General features: G+C 42.3%; 1 protein-coding gene across 4 annotated transcripts in view; it reads right to left on the bottom strand.

The window, feature by feature from the left end:
* The window catches only part of LOC111959417 (unconventional myosin-Ib), a 151,688-nt gene extending 125,460 nt beyond the window's left edge, over positions 1–26,228 (bottom strand). For 2 of the 4 annotated variants that reach the window (XM_023980941.2, XM_023980942.2), the window contains exons 1-3: positions 25,946–26,227; positions 7,122–7,267; positions 435–550 (exon numbers count right to left, since the gene is read on the bottom strand). In XM_023980941.2, the coding sequence (XP_023836709.2) occupies positions 435–550; positions 7,122–7,247 (242 nt within the window). In that variant the 5' untranslated portion in view covers positions 7,248–7,267; positions 25,946–26,227. Of the gene's footprint in view, positions 1–434; positions 551–7,121; positions 7,268–25,945 lie in introns of all 4 variants that reach the window. The other 2 variants (XM_023980940.2, XM_023980943.2) reach the window with 2 other exon arrangements.
* Positions 26,229–26,468: the final 240 nt, after the last annotated feature.

The following is a 26,468-nucleotide window of genomic DNA, read 5'->3' as shown; positions in this document are numbered from 1 at the left end:
CAACTGTCTGTATGCCAAAACAAGGGCTAGTGTGTAGGTCAGCAGCACAGCATGTCCTCCATCTCATTACTGGTTCATTTGGTTGAACTGTAGTTGTTCAACCATACTGGTCCATGGAAATCACAAAGGGAACAGTAAACTGAACTCAAAGGAGGCAAAACCAAAACCTCTCCACCAACCTACTGTCCGATATGTGGATTGTTTCTGTTGGGCTCAAATATTTCTGATGGTGTGCACCAAACAATGCTGTTCACTTGTGTGTTTGACATTTTGCCTGAAACATCAAGTCTTTATAAAACAGGGGGCCTTTGTTGCTTGTGGCCTCAACTTTGACAAAAAGATGCAACCTACACAACAACATGCCAGCAGTGGGGTGGAGGTAAACGGCTCTTAACAAAGACCGGGTGGAGGAAGGACCTAGGCCAGGGACTCACATGTGTGGGCTGAGCTCGTAGAAGTTCCTGTTGCGATACTCCTCCACCTTCTCTGGTGTGAAGATAGGCAGAGACCTGTATGGGTTCATGGAGATCACCACACTGCCGATGTATGTCTGCAGAGAGAGAAAACAAGACATCAGGGTATGATATGCAGTAAGTAGTAGTGTTTAGACATTTGTGACAGTAGAGATCACCACAATACTGATGTGTTGGTGAGTGATTGACTGAGTGACTGAGTGACAGAGAGAGAAAGACGAGAGGGACTTCAGAAGCAGAAGTGACCGTAAAGTGTAAGAGTGAGAAAGAACAAGAGTTGATTGCCATCAGGGTGTTTAGCTAGATTCCTCAAGTGGTGTAGGAGATAGAGTAATGTTCAGAGAGTTTCAATCTCAGGTTGGGCATACTGCTGTGGTGTCTGAAAGTGATAACATGCCCAGATCTGCTCTCAGGGAAGCACTGAGGTGAGAGGAGTTTAATTTCTGCCTCCCTCAGCTCTTCCCAGCTGTGAATTCCATCATGTTGCGTTTAATTAGGCATGCTGAAACCGGAGTGGAGGAAGCACAGAGACAAGAGACATAAAAGCTAAGGAAATATGTGTGGAATCCTGGGACGCGGTGGTAGGAGAACAACGCTTTGAGCAGTGGATGGGCAACAAAGGTTAAGTTGCCACAGAGGTGTCTGGTAGATGGATGAATGTAGGGGCAGAGGGTGGTGGGGGAAATTACTGTTTATATGAATGGACAAAGCAATTGATCATGACACTATTCATTCCTATGTGTAGACTCAACAGCGCATTGAAACCATAAGTCTGTTAAGATGGTGTCTCACGGAGACATAACATGCGCAGTTTGAACTACTCCAGGAAGTGACTTTGCAGGCTAGGTAAGTGCTGCCCCCTCATTGAGTATCTCAAGTTGAAGGCCGACCAGGGTACTGCAGGCTGCCATTAGCAACTTAATTATCCGTCTAACTTTTTCTGTGTGATTTTAAAATAAAATCAGTTCAAGGACATTCGTCAAATCAAATTTTTGGTCACATGAACAGAATACAACAGGTGTGACTTGACCGTGAAACACTTACTTACGAGCCCATTCTCAACAATGCAGAGTTAAAAGAAAAATATTTGCAAAAAAAATATTTAAAAAACAAGGCTATTTGAAGCAATTATTGGTACCGTGATTACGTTTGATTTTTTATTTCCGTGAAGATAGCAATTTTTCCATTCACTATAATGGGGGGATCCTGTTTTCTGCTAACAATGCCTGCAGTACTGCGGTCGGTCTTGAACTTCCGTGGCTCCAAGGAGAGGGGGCAGTCGTTCTGAGACTTCTTCACCAATAGTGATGGCTGATATCAGACACTGAATTCAAGGAATTGGAACTGAGATTTAGTCAGAAGGAAAAAAATTGGTAAGCTTGGCAACATTAGCATAGCCGGTGCAATCTCTTCTGCTGTGTTTACGTGGTTTGAGGTAGATGGCAAACCGGATGTCCTCGCTTTCAATGAGAGCACAACGGTAAATGCCGTCGAGGCTGGCGGTGAATGCCGTCAGTCGCCATGCCAGAGTTCAAATATTTAATATCTTTTGCCATAGCGTTGTTTTCTACCGGATGTTGGATTTGCACCGTTTGTTAAGTGAAATCACCATAGCAACATACCGTCGTGCTGGATTACTTTTGTCGTTACCGTCTTTCTAGCCTTGTTGTCCTTGCCGACTGGCATGAAGGTTTTTGCTTCCATTTTACATTTACATTTTAGTCATTTAGCAGACGCTCTTATCCAGAGCGACTTACAGTAGAGTGCATACATTTTATTACATTTTTTTTTTACATACTGAGACAAGGATATCCCTACCGGCCAAACCCTCCCTACCGGCCAAACCCTCCCTAACCCGGACAACGCTATGCCAATTGTGCGTCGCCCTACGGATCTCCCGGTTGCGGCCGGCTGCGACAGAGCCTGGGCGCGAACCCAGCCCAGCCTGGGCGCGAACCCAGAGACTCTGGTGGCGCAGCTAGCACTGCGTTGCAGTGCCCTAGACCACTGCGCCACCCGGGAGATGTTTCCCTTGTCTAAATACAGCATTAGAGCATTCTCCATGTACAGTAAATCTTATACCTTTACATTCCGATTCAGAAAAACATGAACTTATGCACTTTGCAATTACTGCTCGGAGAATGTTAAGAATGATACATAACTACTTCATATTTGACATGTTCTGAGCTCRATGTTTACTGCAGTGTGTGGGTGACGAAAGTTATTACATTCTGAAAGAGCACCACGTAATCAGTCAAACATTACATTGACCACACTGCAATTTCAGTTGGTTCTAAACAACTCCTGATCCTCTTCACTTTCTCCTCTCTGTTATAATGGAAGGTATATAACACAATCAGAACAGGAGAGCCAGACCTTCTCCATGGCAAGACCACAACCTACAGCCGAAAAGTACATGGGAGGCATAATTCACTTTGTGGAGAAGCTGAGGACAAAGACAAATGGAGTGTGCAAAATAAAAACACTGTAGGGTTGCTGTTAGATGGCCATCAGATGTGTACAGAGCCATTAAGGCAATGTTAAGGAGGCCGCCAAAGGCCTTTTTAGTCTTACCAGGAAGATCTCTCTGGCCATTGATCTTATTAACTGAAAGCCAGAGTCAAAGTATGACCAACAATACTAGTAATCAGATGATAATAAATATGACTGTTAGTCCCATACAAGAGTGTGCAGTGYTGTCTCACAATCTCCCGCCTCACATACCAAAAAAAGGGGCAATTTCAAAGCTAGCTCTTTAAAGTTCAGCATGAAAGTTAGGCAGTGATGAGTTAATTASAGAAACAATTAAAAAGTCTCCTTGCAGAACTTGTTAATTACAAGTCCAAAGAGGAAAATAAAATAGTTTCTCATTCCAAGCATCATAATCCAGACAGTCTAACAGTCTAATTAGATCTAATATATAAAAAGGCAATACCTTTAAGGGAATGTGTATAGTCAGAGGAAATGTCATGCCTAAATTTACATTAAAACTGTGTCTGTTAGGCTTGGCTCATCAAAACAGATGGATGACATCAGAAGGGATCATGGGCAAAATAAGGCTTGAAATGGTTAAAAGTTTGATATTTCCTGCAGTAATGAGATAATTCCATCTAAATCCCAGGAACACAAAACCAAGGAGGGGATGTTGTGGGCAGGGTGTCATGTGACACTAGGGGTTGGCATGACAACTGGTAAGGGATGAAAAGACCAAGCAAGAAAGAAAATTGACAGCATAATAACAAGGGACACTGACCTGACGGGCCAGCTAGGGATTAGTAGCTAAATGTAGGCTGCAGCTGGCCAGCCAGTCAGGCAGGTTAAACCACTCCTGGCTAGGCCACTAGTTGAGGAGGAAGGATCCACCCAAATGTTATTATTACAGACTAAGACCAACCATATGKTTTAGACCCACCTCTATGTTACTGACTGACCACTCTGTATGTTTCCACTCCGTACTCAGCTGTTGCATTMCTGAAAATAACTTAGAGAATTAAGCTTTTTGTGCATATGMAACATTTCTGGGATATATTATTTTGGCTCATGAAACATGGGACCAACACTTTACATGTTGCGTTTAGATTTTTGTTCGGTGTATGAACTGTAACTCAGTAAAATCGTTGCYTTTAGATTTTTGTTCAGTGCAGTTTGACATCTCATTTGTTGAGAGTCAATACAACACATTCTGAATTTACAGCTTGTGACAGAGAAATTTGAGGAAAGCTAAGATGTCAAACACATATCCCCACAGGAAGCTGTATGAACTCAACTAGAATATCATGAAGCCGAGGGAGCCAGCCAATCACAGCTCAGTATGGTAACAACATTCTCTGGGCTCTGGCTTGGCACTGTCCTAGTCAGTAGTGGAGAGAACCAGAGCAATAATCATAAAGGCTGACGTCTGGATACGCTGACCAACAGAGATGTAGTGTTCCTGGGACCAGAGCCCTGAGCCAGCCTCTCTATTCCAGACACGGGTTCAAATATACAATTTGAAATAATTAAATTATTTGAAATCATCAACATCATGTCTTTGCTTAATTGACCTTACAAGACCAATAGAATAGTCCTAAAACTGCAAACCCTTACCATCTGGCACTCCAGGCAGGCAGGAGCAAAAGCGCAAAGTAATTGAAACATTTCAAATAGTATTTGAACCCAGGTCTGCTCCAATCATTCACTCCCCCTCAAGTGAAGCAGCCACAGAGCCAGCTCTCCAGAGTCATCCCTGGAGCTTTGGATGTTCTGCCTCATTTGAGACATCTACATTCTTCAGTGATGTGATTTATTTATTGGTAAACTCAGGGCTCTGTGYTGAGGTTGCTGTATCTGTGCCACTGTTTAAGGACTAAAATTAATAGGTTTAAGCACATAGCTAGCAGTGAGTTTAGTAACAATGAATTATGTATCTGCAGAAGTAGACGGCTTGTCTGTTTGTCTAGGCTAAATGAAAGCATACACTTTTAGCGAAATTGAGGGAACAAAAATAAAGCTGAACCACAGCATTGAGACTAACTGGGTTTTGTCCCAGCAGCCTCACAGTCAAATACATTTGAATATTTGCATACATTCAAGCATCAAGTACATTTAATACACACACACATACTGAGTTTAAATGTATTTGGCTAAAGTGCATGTAAACTCAGTTTTTCACAATTCCTGAGATTTAATCCTAGTAAATATTCGGTTTTAGGTCAGTTTGGATCACTACTTTATTTTAAGAATGTGAAATTTCAGAATAATAGTAGTGTGATTTATTTCAGCTTTTATTTCTTTCATCACATTCCCAGTGGGTCAGAAGTTTACATACACTCAATTAGTATTTGGTAGCATTGCCTTTAAATGGTTTAACTTGGGTCAAACGTGTCAGGTAGCCTTCCACAAGCTTCCCACAATAAGTTGGGTGAATTTAGGCCCATTCCTCCTGACAGAGCTGTTGTAACTGAGTCAGGATTGTAGGCCTCCTTGCTCGCACACGCTTTTTGAGTCTTGCCACAATTGTCTATAGGATTGACGTCAGGGCTTTGTGATGGCCACTCCAATACCTTGACTTTGTTGTCCTTAAGCCATTTTGCCACAACTTTTGAAGTATGGCTTGGGGTCATTGTCCATTTGAAAGACCCATTTGCAACCAAGCTTTAACTTCCTGATTGATGTCTTGAGATGCTGCTTCAATATATCTATATKATTTCCCTTCCTCATGATGCCATCTTTTGTGAAGTGCACCAGTCCCTCCTGCAGCAAAGCACCTCCACAACATGATGCTGCCACCCCCAGTTAACTTAGTGTATGTAAACTTCTGACCCACTGGAARTGGGACACAGTGAAATAATCTGTCTAAACAATTTTTGGAAAAATMACTTGTGTCACGCACAAAGTAGATGTCCTAACCGACTTGCCGAAACTATAGTTTGTTATAACACAAGACATTTGTGGAGTGGTTGAAAAACTAGTTTTAATGACTCCAACCTAAGTGTATGTAAACTTCCGACTTCAACTGTACATACTCATTCAAGGGTTTTTCTATATTTTTTTATATTATCTACATTGTAGAATAATAGTGAAGACATCAAACTGAAATAACACATATGGAATCATGTAGTAACCAAAAATAGTGTCAAACCAAAATATATTTTATATTCCTCAAAGTAGCCTCGATGACAGCTTTGCACACTCTTGGCATGCTCTCAACCAACTTCATGAGGCAGTCACCTGGAATGCATTTCAATTAACAGGTGTGCCTTGTTAAAAMTTAATTTGGAATGAACTTTTATGTAACTTATTTCCTTAATGTMTTTGAGCCAACCAGTTGTGTTGTGACAAGGTAGGGGTGTTATACAGAAGATAATCTTTTACCAAATAGGGCTAAGTCCATATTATGGCAAGAACAGCTCAAATAAGCAAAGATAAATGACAGTCTCATTACTTTAAGACATGAAGGTCAGTCAATCAGGAACATTTTAAGAACATTTTAAGAACTTTGAAACCATCAAGCGCTATGATGAAACTAGCTCTGATGAGGACCGCCACAGGAAAGGAAGACCCACAGTTACCTCTGCTGCAGAGGATAAGTTCATTAGAGTTACCAGACACAGAAATTGCAGCCCAAATAAATGCTTCAGAGTTCAAGTAAGACATCTCAAGAATCAACTGTTCAGAGGAGACTGTGGGAATCAGGCCTTCATGGTCGAATTGCTGCAAAAGAAAACTACTACCAAAGGACACCAATAAGAAGAAGAGACTTGCTTGGGCCAAGAAACGCAAGCAATGGACATTAGACCGGTGGAAATCTGTTCTTTGGTCTGATGAGTCCAACCCCCGTGTCTTTGTGAGATGCAGAGTAGGTGAACGGATGATCTCCGCTTGTGTTGTTCCCACCGTGAAGTATGGTGGTGGTGTGATGGTGCTTTGCTGGTGACACTGTCAGTGAATTATTTAGATTGCAAGACACACTTAAGCAGCATGGATACCACAGCATTCTGCAGCGATAAACCATCCCAACTGGTTTGAGCTTAGTGGGACTATCATTTGTTTTTCAACAGGACAATGACCCAACACACTTCCAGGCTGTGTACAGCTTCTACCCCCAAGCCATAAGACTCCTGAGCAGCTAATCAAATGGCTACCCAGACTAGATGAGGGAGAACTTACGTAGATCTCATTGTGGTCGAAGCGTTTTCTCAGGTTCTCGATGAAGGAGTCTTCGTTGAGGGGTTCTAGCAGGACCATGTCCCCCACCCCTATCATGTTGTCTAGAAGTGACGTCTTCACCTCCATTTTGGAATCAGCAATCCCCCCTGTAGAGAAAAGTAACACATTTAATACATTATACAGACAGAGTTGAAACAAGATAACATGGATGTGCCTACAATATTTGGTAGCAAAAGTATGTAGTTGCTTCAGATGACATTATCATCTGTCAGTCAATGCATAACTCTAGAACTTCTGTCATTATTGTTTAGGTGAACGCATTACTCTTTAGACAAAGTATGATTAGGCACTCATCCTCGTGCAGTGGCAATCTAATGTGGAATAGTGATACACAGGAGGGCTTGATTGGCAGTCCACCACCTTATAGAAGTCTATAGCCTCCCATGTCCATAGTCCACTTCTAGTAGTCCAGCTGTGGTCTGTCTGGATGATTCGTGTCAAGGACAGTCCGTCAGTGCCCCTTCCGACCCATCGCGCTCCAGAACAGATAGCGTGCTACCTGCTGATCCAATTTCTGTAATCCCCTCACATTAACTTGCCTCATCCAGGTCCATCATGGTATTTGACTTCTACAAATGGCCGTCTTAGACTGCTCTGCATAGTGTGAAATGCATGTCTACAGAACAGTGCTGGTTTCCCCAGAATGATGGCAGCAACTATGTGCAGTACAGTGTGATGCAGGTAAAAACAAAAAATGTTCACAGCTTGTTTACAGTTAGTGTGATAACTATGCTAATATTACAAGAGTCACCTTTGGAAAAACACAAGCCCAACCAACCTAGAATCCCATGTTTGTGCATCGTGGTAGGTTGTTACTGCTGATCTAAAGGACTGGGTTAAAACGGGAGAACTGTAGACAACAGACGATGGGCATGTCGCTTCACCCCGGCCCCTCTATTACAACAACGCACAGAGTTTGGGGTACAGCAAATCCCCGATATAAAGGCCTTGAATGTGGCCCTAGGCCTCTTTATCGTCAGCCCTATAGCGCTAGGATTAGTGTCCACAGGGGACAGGGAAAGAGGCAGAAAAACCGCAACCCCCAGCAGTGTCTTTGTCTCCTGATCTCTCCCCTGCTTTCTAAATATTACCCAGGGTTTTATCTGGATCAAAAAGGGGCTTAGATGGTGGGCGTGGCATGGCAATGAGTGAGGTCGGCCATCAGCATGGCTACATTTTAGATCATTTGAGGCTCCTCATCTTGGCACTGTGGAGATATTTCCTGAAATTCTACACATTTTGCCATGCATTCGAGAGAAAATGTTGCAGTTTTGAAGCTAGTTTCCTGCAATTCTATGTATTTTCCATGGATAATGTGTTCTTTTGCTTAAACAGAATTAAAACTGTTAAATTCATAGTTTTTTCGGAATTCAACTCAACCCGACTGTCTTCCGTATATTTTGGTGATAGTTCCCAAAGATTATATTATTAGGTCCATTATGGTTTCTACATACTTTATATCTGGTTTTAGTAATTTAAAAGATTACACTTAGTTTTTCCATCCCCTCAAACACAAACAACCAAAAGTATGTGGACAGCTGCTTGTCAAACATCTCATTCCAAAATCATGGGCATTAATAGGGAGTTGGTCCCCCCTTTGCTGCTATAACAGCCTCCACATTGTTATGTTGAAAACAGGAAAGGGCCTTCCCCAAACTGTTGCCACAAAATGGAAGCGCAGAATAATCTAGAATTTCATTGTATGCTGTCGCATTAACATCTCCCTTCACTGAAACTAAGGCGCATAGCAAAACAATGAAAAACAGCCCCACACCATTATTCCTCCTCCAGCAAGCTTTACAGTTGGCACTATGCATTGGGTTAGGTAGCATTCTCCTGGCATCCGCCAAACCCAGATGATTCGTCTGTCGAACTGCCAGACGGTGAAGCGTGATTCATCACTCCATAGAACGCGTTGCCACCGAGTCCAATGGCGGTGAGCTTTACACCACTCCTGCCGAGGCTTGGCATTATGCATGGTGATTTTAGGCTTGTGTGCGGCTGCTCAGCCACGGAAACCCATTTCATGAAGCTGCCGATGAACAGTTAGTGCCGACGTTGCTTCCAGAGGCAGTTTGGAACTCGGTAGTGAGTGTTGTAACCGAGGACAGACGATTTTTACGCGCTTCAGAACTCAGCGGTCTTGTTCTGTGAGCTTGTGTGGCCTACCACGTCGTGGCTGAGCCATTGTTGCTCCGAGACGTTTCCACTTCACAATAACAGCACTTACAGTTGACCAGGGCAGCTCTAGCATGGTAGAAATTTGACGAACTGACTTGTTGGAAAGATGGCATATCACGGTGTCATGTTGAAAGTCACTGAGCTGCTCAGTGAAACCATTCTGTCAATGTTTGTCTATGGAGATTGCATGGCTGTGTGCTCGATTCTATACACACACACCAGTCAGCAACAGGTGTGGCTGGAATAGCCGAATCCACTAATTTGAAGGGGTGTCACATACTTCTGTGTGTGTGTAAAAGAAAGGAAGTTGCCCTGCGCTCCCCAGGTTTTGTGCCTCGGAGGTCATTTCAACCATTTGAACCCGAATCGGGTCTTTACTTTCAGATTTTGTCAGTGTATCCCATATGGCCCTTTGGTAAAAAGTAGCACGCTATATAGAGGATAGGGTGCCATTTGGAACGCAGCCTCAGTTTGAGGAGCAAACCCAACCCTGCCTCTCTCAAGCAAAGCAGACGTTCATGGCCCACCCACAAGTCAAGTGTGAGGTCCGTTCATCGATTACATAATTCACAGAGGAATCTCTCAAGTCCACTGTGTCGAGTCCACCGACTCGAAGGATTTCAACATGCAGAGGGAGCAGCCAATGAAACGGGCCCAAACCAAACCGCCGCTGAACAAACACAGCCAGCTCAAAATAAACTCTGCGGGATATGTTTAGAACTGTTTGTTATTGGCTGATCAAGAGCTCCTCTGGAGACCTCAGGCTTTCAGGTCCCACAGAGACAGCAGTTTTAGTTTCAGCTGCCTTTCCTGTCCAGGGACCATACTCATAAAACAGAGTAGGAGTATTGATCTAGGATCAGGTCCACCCTCTAACTCATTCATTAGGACTTTAAAGGCAAATCTGATCCTAGATCAGTACTATTACATTAAGATGCTATTGAGAAAAAGGGCCCAGAACTAAGTCAACAAGTGCTTGTAATGCAAACACATGAGGCTTAATTCATAGTAACCTGTAAAGATTTCTGCAAAAACGACATAATCCAATATCTGTTGGGAAAAAATCTGACTGCTCTGTTGGGAAAAACAATTCCAACTAGGGATGCAAGATATCGCTATCGGACGAAAAATGACAACGTCGGTATCAGCGCATCATCTAGTTTAACGCCGATGTTAAAAACCGATGTCAGCGCTGCCGTGCATACCTATATAACGTAGGTACATGACGTAATGACACCACGTACAATTTTGCGCTACACGTGCAACACAGCATTCCTAACCTAGCCCACAATGTCTTCTGTGTGGATCGAGCATTCAACAAGTTGAGCAGTCATTTGAAAGAGCAAGAACATTTTCAGCGAGACAACTCAAAGGCGAAATCCATTAAAGCTAAGAATGGAATTCAGTGCCCTTGACAATCAACCGTTCTCTGTAGTGGGTGATGTTGGCTTTCGCCGACTGGTCGAGCACCGGTACACACTACCAAGTGCGTTATTTTTCAGATGTTGCCCTACCGGAGTTACACAGGAATAGAGTCACTGCTATTAGCTTCACGACATACAGTTGAAGTCGGAAGTTAAACATACACCTTAGCCAAAGACATTTAAACTGTTTTTCACAATTCCTGAGATTTAATCCTAGTAAAAATGCCCTGTCTTTGGTCAGTTAGGATCACCCCTTTATTTTAAGAATGTCAGAATAATAGTAGAGAGAATGATTTATTTCATATTTTATTTCATCACATTCCCAGTGGGTCAGAAGTTTACACACACTCAATTAGTATTTGGTAGCACTGCCTTTAAATTGTTTAACTTGGGTCAAACGTGTCAGGTAGCCTTCCACAAGCTTCCCACAATAAGTTGGGTGAATTTAGGCCCATTCCTCCTGACAGAGCTGGTGTAACTGAGTCAGGATTGTAGGCCTCCTTGCTCGCACACGCTTTTTGAGTTCTGCCCACAAATTGTCTATAGGATTGACGTCAGGGCTTTGTGATGGCCACTCCAATACCTTGACTTTGTTGTCCTTAAGCCATTTTGCCACAACTTTGGTAGTATGCTTGGGGTCATTGTCCATTTGGAAGACCCATTTGCGACCAAGCTTTAACTTCCTGACTGATGTCTTGAGATGTTGCTTCAATATATCCACATAATTCCCCTCATGATGCCATCTATTTTGTGAAGTGCACCAGTCCCTCCTGCAGCAAAGGACCTCCGCAACATGATGCTGCCACCCCAGTGCTTCACGGTTGGGATGGTGTTCTTCGGCTTGCAAGCCTCCACCGTTTTCCTCCAAACATAATGATGGTCATTATAGGCACACACCTGTGTCTGTCTAGCTATCCAGCTCTATATAATATAAGGTCCCAAAGTTGACAGTGCATGTCAGAGAAAAACCCATGCAGTCGAAGGAATTGTCCGCAGAGCTCCGAGACAGGATTGTGTTGAGGCACAGATCTGGGGAAGGGTACCAAAATATTTCTGCAACATTGAAGGTCCACAAGAACACAGGGGCCTCCATCATTCTTCAATGGAATAAGTTTGGAACCACCAAGACACTTCTTAGAGCTGGCCTCCCGGCCAAACTTAGCAAGAACACAATGATCACTGACAGAGCATTAGAGTTCCTCTGTGGAGATGGGAGAAACTTCCAGAAGGAAAACCATCTCTGCAGCACTCCACCAATCAGGCCTTTATGGTAGAGTGGCCAGACGGAAGCCACTTTTCAGTAAAAGGCACATTACAGCCCGCTTGGAGGGCAGTAAGAAACAAGATTCTTGGAGGACAGTAAGAAACAAGATTCTCTGGTCTGATGAAACCAAGATTGAACTCTTTGGCCTGAATGCCAAGCATCACGTCTGGAAGAAACCTGGCACCATCCCGACGCCAGCATCATGCTGTGGGGATGTTTTCAGCGGCAGGGACTGGGAGACTAGTCAGGATCGAGGGAAAGATGAACAGAGTAAAGTACAGAGAGATCCTTGATGGAAACCTGCTCCAGAGCGCTAAGGACCTCAGACTGGGGCGAAGGTTCACTTCCCAACAGGACAAGAACCATAAGAACACAGCAAAGACAATGCTGGAGTGGCTTCAGGGACAATTCTTTGAATGTCCTTGAGTGGCCCAGCCAGAGCCAAGATTTGAACCCGATCGAACATCTCTGGAGAGACCTGAAAATAGCTGCGCAGCGACGCTCCCCATCCAACCTGAGAGCTTGAGAGGATCTGCGGAGAACAATGGGAGAAACCGCAAATACAGATGTGCCAAGCTTGTAGCGTCATACCCAAGAAGACTTGAGGCTGTAATCACTGCCAAAGGTGCTTCAACAAAGTACTGAGTAAAGGGTCTGAATACTTATGTAAAACATTTTATTTCAGTTTTTATACAATTTGCAAACATTTCTAAAAACCTGTTTTTGTTTAATCTACACACAATACCCCATAATGACAAGTGAGGACATTTAAAAATAAAATAAAAATTGAAAAAAGGCATTAACATAACAAAATGTGAAATAATGTAAGGGATTTGAATACTTTCCGAATGCACTGTAGATGGCAGCTAACAGCTGAATTGCTTAAATATCAGGAAATTCAAGAAAACAAAATGTATTCTAAGGAAATATCTTAGAACTTTATTTATCTAATACATGTCGGCTCCATTATAATCGTCGCAAATAGACTGTTTAGTTATAAACCAGTTTAACTGAAATTGTAAGCCTCGTCTTCTGTCAGTCATCATTAGCCTACCTGTTCACAGTGGGTTGGGTGGGAAGATATGGGACAACAGCAGAGTGGTTTGCCTCAGTTTAAACCAGATGGACCCTCTCAAACTAATTGAGGAAATAATAATCCACAAAAGCATTTAGAGCAGGAAGGTAATATACATTAACAGGAAGAACCCCGCTGCACCTGGTGGTAGCTAGACAACACCCGTTCTGGTTGTAGCTGAGAAACAGGCCACAGCTGCTCTGGGCCATGTTCATTAGGCAACACAGACTGAAATGTGAAGGGACTACCTGGAATTGTCCAATAAGAAACATTAATTTTCATGCAAACACATTTTGCTACTGCGTGTCCTAATGAATAAGACCCTGACTTGCTGTAGCTTATAACAGACCACAGCTACTGTGGATGGGACTGCCTAGTCTAGGTGCATACCAGTGGAGGCTGGTGTGCGGAGCTATAGGAGGACAGGCTCATTTTAATGTCTGGAATAATATATAAATGGAACAGTATCAAACATATGAAACCATATGTTTGACTCAGTTTCATTAATTACAATGAGCCCATCCTCCTATAGCTCCTCTCACCAGCCTCCTCTGGTGTATGCTTTACTGCTGCTAATTTATGGGCCATACCTTTGGGACTAATTCACCATCTGCAATCAAATATCAAACATTACATTTCCTGTGAAGTGCCCCCCCCCCCAAAAAAAAAGACAAGTAAATAGCCTATATCAAACAACTATTCTACTGTGAATAAGCACTGTGAATAATACAAAGTATGATGTCAGCTTCGGCTTAAGCTTCAGCTGAGAGTGAATTGCTCCGCTAATATTTTTCATGATTTCAACAAGGATCTGGATGAGCTGTTGCCCTGCCAGGCAGGAGCCAGCAGCAGCCAGCCACACTACCCTATTTTATTGATGCATTTGTTGTTTTTGTCGAGGCAGCAGCTATTCTTCCTGGGATCCACATTAAAGAGACTGCTTGAACATGGAGCAGCCTGCCTGTCATATCGAATCCTATCGAGAGGGGGGGGGGGATGGACATTGTTGCCAATTCAAGAGAATCAGTAAAACAATGCGGTGTTGTCAAACTGTAGATCAAATCTACTTAGGATTTGGGTATGTACATAATTGGATGAGTTTACAGTGCATTAGCAAATCAGTTCTGTCCCGACAACAAATAGATTTCATAGTATGACAAAAATATTAAGCATCTTACTCATTCATAATCCATAAGATTAAAGAGAAACTCAATTACATGGCCTAAAAATATCAAAAAAAGCTTTTGCCATATGAAATGTCTACTTCAAATGACTGTTACATGTAGGTCTTGGTCCTGGGGTTACAAAACAAGTCACCTAGATAATATTGGTGCTGGCTCACCTCCAGCGTTTGACATTGCCCCATATTTCAAGATGAGAGCAGCGAAAATAATGTATAATTAAAGGTTCCTGGACTGGGGGCATAAGAGATTTCCACTCACATAGCGTGGTGTGAAAGAATTCAGTCCGTCACACCCTCGGGCAGAGCAACACACACAAGGCTATATAAAAGAAAATGTAACTATGCAAAGCATAGTGCCAAATTAAAAATGTCTAGCTGCTGGATATTGACTTGAAAGGAAGCCTGATGTACATGTTCAACCATACTACAATTTCACCTTTATAAATGTAATCTAAATGAAAAACAAATTAAAAAAGGTCAACAAAAACATTCATAATCAGTATGATACACCACGAGCCAGACGAACCTAAGCGCCAGTCTACCTTTGCATGATAGTGCAGCTTAAGCAAACAAATGATAAAGTTCATTATTGCATTTAATTGACTGCAAATCCCATGGTAGGGACAGAGGTTGTGAGATAACATCACAGCTTGTTGGCAATCACAGCGATTAAAAACAAAGAGACGAGGCAGTCGGTAAGGCATGCTGAGGAGCTTTAGTAAAGCAGGGAGAGAGAGATGCATCATTGGGAGGGGGGTTGGTGGAGGAGGATAAGAGGAACGGAAGGCTAGGACAATGACCTGCAATACTAGAGCATGGAGTTGTGTGTATCATTCCTCCTTCCCTGCATTTATAAACTGCTTAACGCCACTGAATGAACTGACAAACAGTGATGGTGAGAGGATTTCTCTAGGAGTGGATCTGGATTCATCATGGGAATACTTAGTGTGCTCAGAAGGCCATTCGACTTGAAATGATGCATGTTGTGATCGTTATCAGGAAGGAATGATTAAGCATCTTGGCACTTGGTCATGGCTTCATCACAAATGGCACCCTATTCCCTACATACTATAGTACACTACCCATAGGGCTCTGGTCAAAAGTAGTGCACTATATAGGGACTAGTGGCATTTGGCCATGATTCCAGATCTGTGCATCATACTTGTGTTTGCACAACATTAGTGCGGTTGACTCCAGTAACCGGTCTATCAGAGTACAGTCAGAGAGCGAGAACATAATACAGGCCCATTTCTCCTAAATGACATTACTTTGTGTGGTAAACTCGCTCTGGCGAGTCATGCAACTGAATACAATATACTCCTCCTTCAGAAAATAATCATAATTGTAATGTCTAGCTCAATTACACCTAGCCTATTAGAACTGTAATTCTTTAAAAAGAATACTGCTGGCCATGACAGTCAAGAACAACATGATCTGATATAGGGCAAGTCCACGGTAACAGAATGATGCAGACTCAGATTTTTCAAAAGCCGATGATTGCAAAGTTAAACCATACAACTCTATGCATAAGGACTACTTTTAAAAATTTCCGCTGAGAATTTGCCACCAACAGAATGACAGTTGGTGCTATGTGCCATCATTCTGTTACCAAAATATGCATCTGCACTTTTCAAGTAAATGTGTTTCTAAAAGTGTTAGTGGAAATTGTTAAGTCGTCCTTGTGCACAGAGTTGTATGGTTCAACTTTGCAATCATTGATTTTTGTGTGACATACATTTTAAAGTAAAGAATCTTAGTTTCAGCATCATTCTGTTACAGTGGAATTGCCTTGTACAGTAGAGCTGACAGAGACACTTAGAAATAACATTCATAGAAACTCCTTAGAAACTCAAAGGTTAGGCAACAAGTCTGGTCAAAAGACACACAACTCATAAATAATCATAATACATTGAAAGTAGTGATGTACCGATATGACATCTTAGTCATCTTTTAAGCATTCTAGTACAGTTAAATAGTTAACACACACACACACAGAGCGGTCCAAGGCACTGCATCTCAGCGCAAGAGGTGTCACTACAGTCCCTGGTTCGAATCCAGGCTGTATCACATCCAGCCGTGATAGGGAGTCCCACAGGGCGGTGCACAATTGGCCCAGCGTCGTGCGGGCCGTCATTGTAAATAAGAATTTGTTCCCAACTGACTTGCCTAGTTAAGGTTACACACACACCAAAAAGTTATTTTGTTGGCATTTATGCATGTTCCCATTACCAGTAAAACATAATCAAAACCTATTTCTTTCACTTACTTGCTGTGCCATTTCGTTGTTCATTTGTTCAGTCGTTTCATTCTAAACCAGAATTTCTATGGAACGCCGTTTGGGTCTTTGCGTGTCAAAAAAGATACACGTCAAATAAGCTTGTTGACCAATCAGGATCTGAATATGACTGCACGTCACATAATAATTTACCGCGTTCATTAATCTTTTAAGTAGTTATTACACCATCACTCGTATTTCATACATATGTCATGACGATTCATCGATACGATTGCTATGATGCTGGTAAAGTTGTCTCGCGCACCTACAGTGCTGGTCATTAAAAAAAACATAGCTACCTCATGGTGCAAACAGTATTCGTCCCCCAAAACATAGCAAAACCGACAATCTAGTTATCTAAAATAACCCTAATATATAAGACAGTTCTTATTTTATTAATGGTGGTCGGATCCATATATGTGACGCTAGCCACAATACAGATTAGCCACAATAGTGGACTTTGCGGTTAACCTTCATAAATAAGAGTATGGTATAATTCTACAATTTGTATTAATTTGCATCCCTGTCAATGACGTACTTTTATTTTGAAGTTAAACTGGAAATTCCTCTTGTGCCTAATCCTTATTGTGGCTAGCTTAACAACACACAACCCGATCCGGTCGTCCGTCACTAGCCAGATGAAGCTAGCTGGCTGCTTATAACGTTAGCTTTGGGCAACAGGGTTAAGTAGCTGGCTAGCTATTTATTGTTTCAATAGGCAAACAACAATACTTACAAGGATTCCTAAATCATTGCTAAGAATAATAAAAATGACTGCAGTTTCTACTGGTCATTGTTTTCAGGCTGGTTGTATTGGTGCTAGTTAGGTACCAAGCTAAAGCTAGCTACCCCAGAAGTTGCGGTCGAACAAATAATGCTTTATTTCCAACGCGGGTACTGTAAACACATCGTTCGAGGCCGTTGTTTGCAGACGTTTTTGTACAGCTTTGACAGTGCTACTGTATCTTTCTTTGACACGCAAAGACCCAAACGGCGTTCCATAGTATGTATTTCGTGAAACTAAAAGCAGTGATGCTATTACTGTGTAACTCCGGTAGGGCAAGATCTGAAAAATAACGCACTTGGTAGTGTGTACCGTTGCTCGACCAGTCGACGAAAGCCAACATCACCCACGGCCGAGAACGATTGATTGTCAAGGGCAATGAATTCCATTATAATTCCATTACAATTCCCCCCCGCAGCTTCTCCTTCACCCAAATCCAGATAGCAAATGTTCTGAAAGAGCTTCAAAACCTGGACCAGTACAAATCAGCTGGGCTAGACAATCTGGACCCTCTCTTTCTAAAACTATCCGCCGCCATTGTTGCAACCCCTATTACCAGCCTGTTCAATCTCTCTTTCGTATCGTCCAAGATCCCCAAAGATTGGAAAGCTGCCGCGGACATCCCCCTCTTCAAAGGGGGTGACACTAGACCCAAACTGCTACAGACCTATATCTATCCTGCCCTGCCTCTCTAAAAAGTCTTCGAAAGCAGAGTTAATAAACAGATCACTGTCCATTTCGAATCCCACCGTACCTTCCCTGCTGTGCAATCCAGTTTCCGAGCCTCAGCCACGATCAAGGTACTAAACGATATCATAACCGCCATCGATAAAAGACAGTACTGTGCAGCCGTCTTCAACAACCTGGCCAAGGCTTTCGACTCTGTCAATCACTGTATTCTTATCGGCACTCAACAGCCTTGGTTTCTCAAATGATTGCCTCGCCTGGTTCACCAACTACTTTGCAGACAGAGTTCAGTGTGTCAAATCGGAGGGCCTGTTGTCCGGACCTCTGGCAGTCTATGGGGGTGCCACAGGGTTCAATTCTCGGGCCGACTCTTTTCTCTGTATAAATATCAATGATGTCGCTCTTGCTGCGGGTGATTCCCTGCTCCACCTCTACGCAGACGACACCATTCTATATACTTCCGGCCCTTCCTTGGACACTGTACTAACTAACCTCCAAACGAGCTTCAATGCCATACAACACTCCTTCCGTGGCCTCCAACTGCTCTTAAAACGCTAGTAAAACCAAATGCATGCTTCTCAACCGTTCGCTGCCCGCACCCACCCGCCCGACTAGCATCATCACCCTGGACGGTTCTGACCAAGAATATGTGGACAACTATAAATACCTAGGTGTCTGGCTATACTGTAAACTCTCGTTCCAGACTCATATCAAACATCTCCAATCCAAAATCAAATCTAGAGTCGGCTTTCTATTTCACAACAAAGCCTCCTTCACTCACGCCGCCAAACTTACCCTAGTAAAACTGACTATCCTACAAATTCTCGACTTCGGCGATGTCATCTACAAAATAGCTTCCAATACTCTACTCAGCAAACTGGATGCAGTCTATCACAGTGCCATCGGTTTTGTTACCAAATCACCTTATACCACCCACCACTGCGACCTGTATGCTCTAGTCGGCTGGCCCTCGCTTCATATGAGTCGCCAAACCCACTGGCTCCAGGTCATCTATAAGTCTTTGCTAGGTAAAGTCCCGCCTTAGCTCAGCTCACTGGTCACCATAGCAACACCCACCTGTAGCACGCGCTCCAGCAGGCATATTTCACTGGTCATCCCCAAAGCTAACACCTCATTTGGCCGCCTTTCCTTCCAGTTCTCTGCTGCCAATGACTGGAACGAATTGCAAAAATCACTGAAGCTGGAGACTTACATTTCCCTCACTAACTTTAAACATCAGCTATCTGAGGACCTAACCGATCGCTGCAGCTGTACATAGTCCATCTGTAAATAGCCCACCCAATCTACCTACCTCAATCCCATAATGTTTTTATTTACTTTTCTGCTCTTTTGCACACCAGTATCTCCACTTGCACATCATCTGCTCATTTATCACTCGTGTTAATCTGCTAAATTGTAATTCTTCGCTACTATGGCCTATTTATTGCCTACCGCCTCATGCCTTTTGCACACACTGTATTTCGACTTTATTTGTTTCTACTGTGTCATTGACTTGTTTATTGTGTTATTGGCTTGTTTATCGTTTATTCCATGTGTAACTCTGTGTTGTTGTCTGTGTCACACTGCTTTGCTTTATCTTGGCAAGGTCGCAGTTGTAAATGAGAACTTGTTCTCAACTAGCCTACCTGGTTAAATAAAGGTGAAATTTAAAAAATCCTTTAAAAAAATAAATATTTGCTTTAATGGATTTCGCCTTTGAGTTGTCTCGCCTAAATTGTCTTACCCTTTCAAATGACTGCTCGACTTGTTGACTGCTCGATCCACACAGCAGACATTGTGGGCTAGGTCAGGAATGCTGTGTTGCACGTGTAGTGCAAAATTTTACGTGGCGTCAATACGTCATGTATCTACGTTATATAGGTATACTATGCACAGCAGCTTTGACATCCAATATATCGTGCATCCCTAGTTGAAAGTGAATGTAAAGTGCTGATAAAAGGGTAATTGACTTGGTACAGCAAAACATTCATGAACAACAACTTATAGTCTACAGCTTTAACATTCCCTGTCAGAGCCGAAGTCAGAGTCCTTCCTGGGGCAACAGGGAATTTATTAGGACTTGACATTAGTTTGAAAGTTAATATTAAATAAATGGTTGTCATTTTTGCTGGAGGTGTTTTATAGAGGGTAGGTTAGGACCAGCTATTTACTCTCATTTTCCCTTCAGCAAAGCAACCAACCATGCCTGTTCCCAACAAACAAAAAGGTCCCAACTAGAGAGCACCACCACCACACAGCAAATCTATTTGCCTTGTTGACAGTGAGAGACAGCGGGGTAGTGGTCCCTACCTCCCTCACAATCACCACTAGTCCACCCAATGAGCCCTGTTAGCCTCAAGTGATGATCACTACTGCTGCAGATGATTTCGGGGTGTGCTGTTGGTCTGCTAGAGCAGGGTTCCCACACTTGGTCCTGGGGCCCCCCTTGGGTGCACATTTTGGATGTTGCCCTATCACTACACAACTCATCAAGCTTTGATTATTTGAATCAGCTGTGTAGTGCGAGAGTGGAAATAAGGGTTCCTCTACGACGCCCCTTTATGCCGTGGCCCTGCCTTGAAATGTTTATATGGGGGCTGTCCTGTTCAATCCAAGTGCTGCACCAGACCTGATGGATTTTAGCTACCAACTAACAACCCCACAGGGTTAATACCCCTGGTCCCAGTCCCTGCCTCCCTCCACACTCTCACTCCCTGCACATGTGCCTCTCAAAAGTATTGCCATAACAGGGTACAACACGCACAGCCACAACATCCTATGCTGCCCTGTGGGAGGCCAGGTTATTGCCATTAACTTCATAGTGCCCCCCATTCCTTGATTTATTGGATACAAAATACTTCTGTGACACAACATGTTCTAGGTTTGCCAGCCACACACAAGCTGAGAGAGCAAACTTAAATACTACACTACCTCAATGAATGTACCTTACATTTGCAGGTTTTGTGCAGTGAAGTCTTGTCGTGGGCTACAGTACAGTATGTAGCTCTGCTGAGGCTTAGTTTCAGCAACTGAATGGGAAAAGCAGCTGCCCTGGATTTTAGTAGCATTGAATCAAGTTGAACAGTAATACTTCCTGTAGGGAGATGAGGCATTACACAGGAGTTCAAGGGTTTCAATTTGTACAAATCTTAAATCTGGTGACTGACAGTCCCTTCAACAAATCATCTTGCTGTTCCCTTGCTGATAAGGTACGTATTTTTTTATGAATTGTTTGAGTCAGATAAACAACATAGGAAACACACTAGTCTGTCAGCCTATACCACTTCTAGTAGTAAAGAGGATATCCCTACATATGTAGCCTCCTCCTGTGATGGTCCCATCCTTGAAAAACATTTACCAAAAGCCTATCCCACATTCTACATATTGGAGATGCCAACCAGGAACAGCTAGCACCAAGGGAAATGGAACACAAGCATTCCCAGATATAACTTTGACATTCCCCTTTAGAACATGAGCATTCTATGATGAAACAGGGAATGCTCAGGGAATGGGCTTTCATAAATATACAGTTGAAGTCGGAAGTTTACATACATTTAAATTCAGTTCCACAATTCCTGACATTTATTCATCGTGGTAAAAATTCCCTGTCTTAGGTCAGTTAGGATCACCAATTTATTTGAAGAATGTGAAATTTCTGAATAATAGTAGAAAAATTATTTATTTCAGGTTTTAATTCTTTCATCACATTGCCAGTGTGTCAGAAGTTTACATACACTCAATTAGTATTTCATAGCATTGCCTTTAAATTGTTTAACTTAAGTCAAACGTTTCAGGTAGCCTTCCACAAGCTTCCCACACGAAGTTGGGTGAATTTTGGCCCATTCCTCCTGACAGAGCTGGTGTAATTGAGTCAGGTTTGAGGCCTCCTTGCTCACACGTTTCAGTTCTGCCCACAAATGTTCTATGCGATTGAGGTCAGGGCTTTGTGATGGCCACTTCAATACCTTGACATAATGATGGTCATTATGGCCAAACAGTTCAATTTGTTTCATCAGAACAGAGGACATTTCTCCAAAAAGTACAATCTTTGTCCCCATGTGCAGTTGCAAACCGTAGTCTGGCTTTTTTATGGAGGTTTTGGAGCAGTGGCTTCTTCCTTGTTGAGCGGCCTTTCAGGTTATGTCGATATAGGACTCGTTTTACTGTGGATATAGATACTTTTGTACCCGTTTCCTCCAGCATCTTCACAAGGTCCTTTGCTGTTGTTCTGGGATTGATTTGCACTTTTCGCACCAAAGTACGTTCATCTCTAGGAGACAGAACACATCTCCTTCCTGAGCCGAATGACGGCTGCGTGGTCCCATGGTGTTTGTACTTGCGTACTATTGTTTGTACAGATGAACGTGGTACCTTCAGGCGTTTGAAAAATGCTCCCAAGGATGAAACAGACTTGTGGAGGTCCCCAAAAAAATTCTGAGGTCTTGGCTGATTTAGGTTGTGCCTCTACACCTGCATTGCTTGCTGTTTGGGGTTTTAGGCTGGGTTTCTGTACAGCACAGATATAAAGCCCTTCTTACATCAGCTGATAAGTAAATTTGATTTCCCCATGTCAAGCAAAGAGGCATTGAGTTTGAAGGTAGGCCTTGAAATACATCCACAGGTACATCTCCAATTGACTCAAATTATATCAATTAGCCTATCAGAAGCTTCTAAAGCCATTACACCATTTTCTGGAATTTTCCAAGCTGTTTAAAGGCACAGTCAACTTAGTGCATGTAGACATCTGGCCCACTGGAATTGTGATACAGTGAATTATAAGTGAAATAATCTGTCTGTAAACAATTTTTTGAAAAATGACTTGTGTCATGCACAAAGTAGATGTCCTAACCGACTTGCTAAAACTATAGTTTGTTTACAAGAAATCTGTGGAGTGGTTGAAAAACTAGTTTTAATGACTCCAACCTAAGTGTATGTAAACTTTGGACTTCAACTGTATATGTATCGATCTCTCACAGTTGAAGTGGACAGAAGAGTTGAGCCTCTCCATCACCCTCACAACCACCTCTTGGGGCAGAGCTAATGCTGCGTTCACGTGCTAGTCGGAACTAGGACATTTCCGACTTGCTAACTGATTGTAGTTATTTAAGTAAAAATACTTTAAAAGTACTACTTAAGTCGTTTTTGGGGATATCTGTACTTTACATTTGACAACTTTTACTTCACTACATTCCAAAAGACAATATTGTACTTTTTACTCCATACATTTTCCCTGACAACCAAAAGTACTTTTGAATGCTTAGCAGGACAGGAACATTGTCAAATTCACACACTTATCAAGAGAACACGTGGTCATCCCTACTGCCTCTGGCCTGGCAGACTCACTAAATACAATTGCTTTTGTAAATAATGTCCGAGTGTTGGAGTGAGCCCCTGGCTATACATACATTTTAAAAACAAGAAAATGGTGCCGTCTGCTTTACTTAATATAAGGAAATTTAAATTATTTATACTTTTACTATTGATACTTAAGTACATTTTAGCTATTAAATTTACTTTTACTTCTGCTTTTACTTTTGAAACTCCCCTACTTAAGTATATTTAAAACCAAAGACTTTTACTCAAGTAGTAATTTACTGGGTGACTTTCACTTGAGTAAATATCTATACTTTTACTCAAGTATGAAAATGGGGTACTTTTTCGACCACTGCCGAACACAAATAATGGTGGAAAACACTGGCATAAACTATGCAAATACTAGACAAATAGCAAGATACAAATGAGACAACACTAATTTCCTTATCAAAAGCAATTCACCTAGCTGTGCTTCCGATATATTGTCCCCAGGTGGGTAAATAAACAGCCATTGAGACAAACTCCCCAAACTTTGGGGCAGCGCCGCACCATCCACATATGCCTGTTTGTTTGATCAGTCCCACTAATTAAAAGGTGACTAGGCTCATGAAGGCAGTGTCATAGCTGATGAAACCACAGTAATAGAGAAAAGGGGAACTGTTCTTGGCTTGCTGGATAGACTTATGGTGCACATGGGCTGAGTGTGCCATTCCCCATTGTCATAACTACAATGTCCATTTGGTATTTTTATGAGCAATTCAATTTGGTCTTTTGGCAGTGAACAGCTGAAGAGACTATAGCATAGATCCTTTATCCTATCTATAATAGACTATACATGACCTGTATGAGCAGTCAGCCTGGAATCAATTAGTTCATCTGAACCAGTGTCTTTGATAGCAGCACTCTGTAGTGGCATTTCAAACATAGCTACTGATCTTCAAGGGTACTAGAAAGTTGTTGTTTTTTTAAATTGGGCTTTCCCTTTCTGTTGTTAGGCATGCTGTGTGACACAGAATAACCTATTCCCTAAACAGACAAAGTTGAGTCCAGAAAACAAAACAGGAGGCAATTCTCCTTTGTATGAAGCACAGTGACAAGAGACCTTGGGTTCAAATCCCTGTGAGGTTCCAGTACTTAAAATTAAAATCACATGAGACCCAGACCCTGGTTGCATCTGAACTACCAAGCTACATTAGAAAATGCAGACCTAAACCAATTTTTGTTCATGTTATTGGGCCTTCCATGATCCAAAATTCCAAGGTCATATGGATGTCTGGCCCCTGCTACAGTGCATTAGGAAAGTATTCAGACTTGACTTTTTCCACATTTAAAATTGTTCCCCCCCCCCCCCTCAATCTACACAAGACCCCAAAATGACAAAGCAAAAACTTCTAAAAACCTGATATCACTTTGTCATTATGGGGTATTGTGTGTAGACTGATGAGGAAAAAAATATAGTTTAATACATTTTTGAATAAGGCTGTAACATAACAAAATGTGGAAAAAGTAAATGGGTCTGAATACTTTCTGAATAGACTGTAATAAGGGACTCACAGGAGGAGGAAAAGTAGAGAACCTCTGGGATGTTTCTCAGAGAACAAAAAAATATTTTTATGCTTTAAAAAGTTGATGGCGTGGTACAGTAGGCAGTAAGTACAGTAAGAAATTCAAAAAGTAATGCAATCACTGTAGGTTGTGTCTAATTCATTAAAAGGGTAGGCTATTTCAAAGTGTCTGCAACTAAAGTAAATTATTTGTGTGTGAAATCACATTCTTGTAGGCTAGTGAAGTGTGGACCACAGTAAGGACACTAACATAGCCACGTGAGTGCATGAACTCTACGACAAGTCATCTACTTTGTCTTAGAAAAGTTGCACAGCTTTCTTCACCCTTGTCCTACAAATCTCAATAAAAGCACCGTTCTCTCAACGTTGTGTTCTGCTTCAGCGCAACAGCAGATGTTCACATTATTGATTAACAATACACAATCGCCATAGGTTTGGACGAGGGGAGACAAGTAACGAAAGTAAAACCACCCCTCCTGAGAGTAGTTTACCAATCTCTTCGCAAATAAAAAATACCCCCCCCCCCCCCCCCCCCGAAATAGAACAAGGGCTCAGGGAATGAATGGTCAGAAACGATTATCAGTAAAAAAGTATTGCAAAACCATTACGCCAACCAAACAAACTACACGTATTCAAAGACAAAAAAGTAAGGATGCGTCAAACATTTAGGGGGTAGTCTAACGCAAAATGTTACGTGGCATTAGAGTTGCACAAGTAGGACAAATCAACTAAGGAAGAACAGAATAAGATATGTTAAAACCTTCACCATAAACGCCCAGGGACTAGTGACTGCAGTGTAAATAATGGGGAATAAGGCTACTGCATAGACACGTAATATCATTTGGGTTTAGTCCGATTCTCTCAGATTCTGCAACCAACGCGGAATAGTCAATTAGGCTACAAAGTAACATTGAAGTGATACAAAAAAAGTTGCAAACACTAGATGTAAGGCTAGCATTTAATGTGCTAGTCTACATAGTGTGGCACATGTGAAATTATAATATTCTACTTGCCTCTGAATTGGAAATGTTGTTCCTTAATCCACTCTGGAGGAAAGTGAAGAATCCCGGGAATATCCCTTCAGTTGAAAAGAGGCTCCTCTATTCCCGTTGTCTTTTTTAGTTATCTGCGTTGTGAACGTGCCTGGACCCGTCTCTCATCCGGCTAGGAGGACTTCCACTTGAGCACTGAGGTGGATAAGGACTACGGGTCCACGGGCATAGGGAGCGGCTGGCTGCACAAAGTGCTGCTAGGCGTCCTTCAACGTTAATCACCACCAGTAAGAGAGCGAGATAAAAAAAAACGTCCTAAATTCTCAGATGCACAGCCGTTTAAGCTTATCATAACTCATTGGCAGTAAACACATCTATCAGTGCAATACCGCCATCTTGTGACAATTTCAAATCATCATGGACATCATTGCCACAGATAGGAGATACAGGTAGGCTATTTGCCAAAATAAAGGAAACACTTGAGTAAATGAGGGGCAGGCTACAAAGTTTAATGAAAGCAGGTGCTTCCACACAGGTGTGGTTC

This window comes from Salvelinus sp. IW2-2015, linkage group LG36 (assembly GCF_002910315.2).
Source record: "Salvelinus sp. IW2-2015 linkage group LG36, ASM291031v2, whole genome shotgun sequence".
NCBI lineage: Eukaryota > Metazoa > Chordata > Actinopteri > Salmoniformes > Salmonidae > Salvelinus > Salvelinus sp. IW2-2015.
This window is presented reverse-complemented; position numbering and strand designations above follow the sequence as displayed.